Raw genomic sequence first — 5,124 nt, 5'->3', positions numbered from 1 at the left:
AGTAGGAGCAAGCAATCTCTAAACAACGTAAAGGAATCGTGTTAGCGTTTGTGTTCTTTCTTGTTTGCTCTCATTGTTTTGTTTAGTATATTCCGCTATGAACTAACCTTCTTGTAGAGAAGTAATCAACTTGGCGGTGTCCAAGCTATTGAACCCCCTTCTAGCCGACCACTAGATCTCCTATAATGCGGTCCTTCATTTGAGGGAGGGATTGTTGGAGTTGTAAGGTTGCAAACAACGTCCCACATTGAAAATATATGGGAAAGATTATGAACTTATAAGGGAAAAATATCTCCATTGGTATGAGACATTTTGGGTAAAGTTAAAAAATAAAATCATGATGGTTTATGCTCAAAGTGGATAACATCATACCATTGTGGAAATATCTAAATTTCTTCGATTTTACCAGGAACTGTATCTATAGTCTGCACTGTTCTCTCTCCCCTTTGGGCAGGCAAATACTGATGAGGCAAGTGTGGCTCCCTATTTTAAAGAGAGGGTTGGGGAGCCATATGTTCAGGTCGAGTGACCACTAGTGTCAGCACGCCTACCTCTCTCCTTCTTACGAATGGACTTCTTCCACATTGATGTATTTCTCGACTCAGCCCAAGAGATGGTCAAAATCCATCAGGGGTTTCTTCGCTAGAGAGCAAAAGAAATCTCCTTTCAATAGGTCTTGAGAGAAGACACTCATTAGCACCTCCGAGGTGGCAGAGGAGACATCCAAGGTGACTCGATTGAACCACTAAATATATTCCCTCAAAGTCTTCTGCTTTATGGCTAACAAATTGAGGGGTGTTTTATGGTACTGCTTGTTGCTGGTGAAATGATGTAGGAAGGTTGTCTTGAAGTCGTCGAAAGATCAAATAGAATAGGGTGGAAGTCTGCTAAACCATCACTTAGCTGAGCTATTGATACAATAGAAAGGTGTTCTCAAACTGACGCAAGTGGTCCTCAGGATCGACTAACCCATATGCTCTCTGAGCTAAGGTGATCGGAAGTGACACAACAGTTCATCCTCCAAGACATGACTCAAGAAAGGAGTACTCTGGGAGTCCCTCTCTTCTACGGATAAGAGTAGTTTGCCTTTGTTGAGATTTCAAGGCGTTCTCTCTCCCGCCATCGATTTGTCTGAGTGCTCCTCTAGTGCAATCGCTATTCTAGTTTGGTGATTTTACAAATACGGCGAGAGGAGGGCCAACCAGATCCGACTACATTCGATTGGGGAGAGGAGGTACCTCGGCCAAGGCGGAGGGCACTCCTTCGAGAGCCCAATTCACTGGAGGGCGTCTTTGCAATATATCTTGCACCTTTTGGTCGACTAATCACTTGAAATCTTCTCTCATCATGGTGATAGTCTCACAATGTCCTCTGTCGCTTGTGTAGTTAGGGTTCTTGATAGTTCTCCTGGTGCCCATCATCTCAACGTCTTAGCTCAAGCACTTCCCACAGACGATGTCAATTTGTTTTTGTTTGAAATTGTTGCTGGATAAGTTAACAGAGAGCAACTGTGGTAGGGAGAATTCCTAATGAACAAGTGACAAAGAAAGCTCCCGAGATCTTTGCAATACTCAGCAAAAGGTTATACAAGGTTGCGCTTGGCACGACCACTCCAATACTTAAGTTAGAAGAGGAATGGTTGGGAGAAAACCTTAGAAAGTAGTAGAGTTTTGTGGCTTATGTGTGCATGAACCCCATGTTCAGATCATGGGGTTGCAACATGGGCCCTCGTACCTTCATCCGTGTCCCTAGTCATTGCATGTCTTCCAATGATCGTGTTACCCACGTACTCCACTATTAGGAGGGTGAGTCCGTGCCCGGATCAAGAGGTAGGGAAAAGGGTCGAGTTACCAAGCTGAGGGAGTCTATATATATATATATATATATATATATATATATATATATATATATATATATATATATATGTAGCGCTAAATACTTCAGGATTGTCTTACATCTCTTTTGATTATCATTAACAAACTTAATGAGATCAATTAGTAAAAGCATACTTTCATTAATTATAATATGCAAGTACATTATATAACAATTCTCTTTCAGCAATCCAATTGTTTTAGGACATTATCACTAATAATATCTTTCTGTTTCTATGATAGATACACGGCCTTCCTTCCTTCCTTCCTTCCTAATTTATCTATTGATTAAATTCAGATCACAACTTATACTCAAGAGTCCACACCTATAGGGGCAAAATAATGTCTTTCTTCCTAGGCTTACATTAATGTGGGTGGCCTTATGCAAACTCATTGTTAATAACATATTCTCGCATGGGTAAACTTCTAAATCCTTGGACACCGAGTATTCATCCTCCTTTGATGTCCATTAAGGAATACTTAGAAATCCATTGATCTTAGTTAGCAACTAGTCTAATGATCGTTTTTTTTTTACTCTAAATGAATTTGGGTTCCGATCCCTCCATCTCATATATTGAATGCCATGAGTTGCATTCTTCAGAGATCACTATCGACTAGCTCCACATCATATTTACCCTGATGTAGCTCAATCATACTGTTCCATAATTCTTTTGTATTCTTGTAGTGATCGACCTTAGAGTACGTTCTAACTAGAGGAGGATTAGGAGTAGGAAAGGAAAAGGGAGGTGACTAGGAGGAAACGGCGGGAAGGGTAGAGGACGACTAGAACAATATATATACAAGGCAAAGGATTTAGAGGGGCAATTAGGAGCAACAATTTGAAGCTACAATATTGAACTTCAATGGATCCATCACCAAAGACTTCATTTATAACAGAGCAAAAGATCCTCGCAAGTGTTTGCGATTAATAAGGCCTCTTCTAATCTACGATTGACTAAATTATTGTCGTAAAGTTCCATTTTTTTCACGTAGAAGTAGAACTAAAACACCTCCCTCCAGCCATCGATGTTGATGAATTCGAAAGAAAAAAAAAATGAAAAGAAACCATGCACAAAATACTCCTAATCTTTAATAATTCACCATGGTCAAAGTATTTACAATATCATAGACATGGATTGATAGTGAGCAAGATATCTGATATCATTCAGCATGCAGATGTAGTGTATAGCAACAAATCTCATATCCTTTGTTTTTTTGCTATTTAGAGAGGGAAACCTTGAGCTGTTCTTCCATGGAAGAAGAGAAGGCTTCATGAGGCAGAGGTGAACCTGCCCTCTTACAGTAGATACCGATATGCGTAGTAAATCTGCAGCAGATACCTATCGTCGGAGTTTCATCTGTAAAACAAGGAAACAGCTGGTGCACCGGTAGCCGGGAAGGCCGACGCCCGCTTCACGAAGCGGCCCTTCATCCTCGGCCGCTTCTCCGCGTTCAGCTTCCGCACCTCGTAGCGGATCTTCTTGGAGAACAGCCTCGTCCGCCGCTTCTCCCGGTACCTCGACACCCGCGCCTCCCTCCCCTCGTCCACCGTCACCGCCGCCGCCACTCCCAGGGGGTAGTACGTCACTTCCGCGCTTCCTCCGTCTCCCGCCGTCATCTAACGTGAAGCAGAGTTTGAGAAAGATGAGATTTTTGAAACCGTACGTAATTAAGGAGGCTCGATTAGTTTCTTACGTGGAGTTCCGGCCATAGTAATCTGTTGGGGTCGAGCTCCGGTCGACCGCCGTCCATCCACGGCGAGCATCCGTTAGAAGACCAGGCCACGACCACGGCCTCGTAGTCCAGTCTCAGATTGATCCTCGGATTTTCCAACGGGTTCTCCTCCTCCACTTCCGCAACCATCGCAGCCGAACCGAGCTCGGCGTCGACTCTGTAATCACAAGCCGCGTCGCCGCCGTCTAACTCCATCTCCTCCTTCACCTTTCGCCTCCCCTCCTCATCCTCTCCCAACAATCCCAGCTCGGCCATGGAGAAGCAGTCATCGCCGAGACCCCGGCCGAGCAAAGTCTCCATGTCGGAAGCGAACTCCGCGAGGTCCATCTCCGACGGGTGAAGCCCTGCGAAGGCGTCGGAGGAGGACCCAGGCAAGCACAGTTCCCCTGTTGCCTCAGTCGCCGGCTTCACCTCCTCGCCGGAAGCGTTTGCGTCGTCGGCGAACAGGGGATGCAAGCAGAGCTCGTCGATAACAGGGTCCAGGATGGGCACGCAGTAGAGGAGCTGCTGTTGCTGTTGCTGCTCGTCCAACTCCTCCTCATCCGCCACGGCCATGGCCTCGAGGTCCGGCACAAGGGGCTCGGCCTTGGAGATCCCCAGCGGCTTGCCGCGCGGCGTTCGGGGCTTGCGGGTGAAGCCATGGAGCCACGCGGGGGGAGAAGAAGGGGGCTCGAGGGAGGAGGCGGTGTTGAGGCGGACGCGTTGGTGGCGGCGTGCGAGGGGGTTAGCGGAGTGGACCGAGACGTCGCAGGCCTGGCAGAGGAAGGCCTCGTCGGCCTCGCAGAACCACCGGGCGCGGCGGCGCAGGCACCCGTCGCATGCCCGCGCTGTTTTGGCACCCACGGCGGCGCTATGCCTCATCGCCGGCGACATGCTCTCGGAGGGCTACAAAATTCTACCTTTGCCCTCATAATTAGTTTAATATGATGGTGGCAGGGAGGGCGGCGGGCCCGGCGGATGCGCTTTTGAGAGTGGCATCGACGTCGATCTCCAGAGGCGGAGGGAGATATCTGGAAGGGGATTGGCTGAGAGGGTAAAGGCGATCCGGCTGTGAGGAATGGGATTGGGCGGCAGGTCAATTGCACGGATTGCCGGTGGTGGCCCGCCGACATTGTGGCGGAAGGTGACCGTGGCGAGCGTCGCCGTCGAGGTGGGACCCTAAGAGGGGCCGATTCCTCCCTGGAATTCACGTATGACCTGGATGGGTCATGTTTATCGCTTGAGAATTATATAATATCAAATTTTAAAAATTATATAATTATTTTAATTAAGAATCAAGAAAATCTTTAAAATATTTTGACCCAAATCTAAAAGTTTCTAAGGACAATAATATTAATTTAACGGATTTATCTATGTGTATCTAATTAAAAAGTCTATTGATCCTATGGGAAGATCATAAATTATGATTGACTAAAAATATAGCGCTATTATTAAGTAAAGAAAAACTTTATGCTATCACAGAGCGTGTTAGCATCGAGTTAGAAAACAGTTTTCTGACGATCCTTCTTAAATCAGTAAT

The 5,124-nt window shown here is 46.2% G+C and overlaps 1 protein-coding gene across 1 annotated transcript; it reads right to left on the bottom strand.

The window, feature by feature from the left end:
- Positions 1-2,939: 2,939 nt before the first annotated feature.
- On the bottom strand, positions 2,940-4,688 carry LOC122042980 (zinc finger protein CONSTANS-LIKE 16-like). Its single transcript, XM_042603396.1, has 2 exons — positions 3,567-4,688; positions 2,940-3,489 (listed from the first exon to the last, which is right to left on the bottom strand). The coding sequence occupies exons 1-2, from the start codon at positions 4,476-4,478 to the stop codon at positions 3,226-3,228; spliced, it is 1,176 nt and encodes a 391-aa protein (XP_042459330.1). The 5' UTR covers positions 4,479-4,688; the 3' UTR covers positions 2,940-3,225.
- Between the last annotated feature and the right edge of the window lie 436 nt (positions 4,689-5,124).

This window comes from Zingiber officinale, chromosome 2A (assembly GCF_018446385.1).
Source record: "Zingiber officinale cultivar Zhangliang chromosome 2A, Zo_v1.1, whole genome shotgun sequence".
Classification (NCBI taxonomy): domain Eukaryota; kingdom Viridiplantae; phylum Streptophyta; class Magnoliopsida; order Zingiberales; family Zingiberaceae; genus Zingiber; species Zingiber officinale.
The sequence above is the reverse complement of the archived record's forward strand: the minus strand, read 5'-3'. Positions and strand labels throughout refer to the sequence as shown.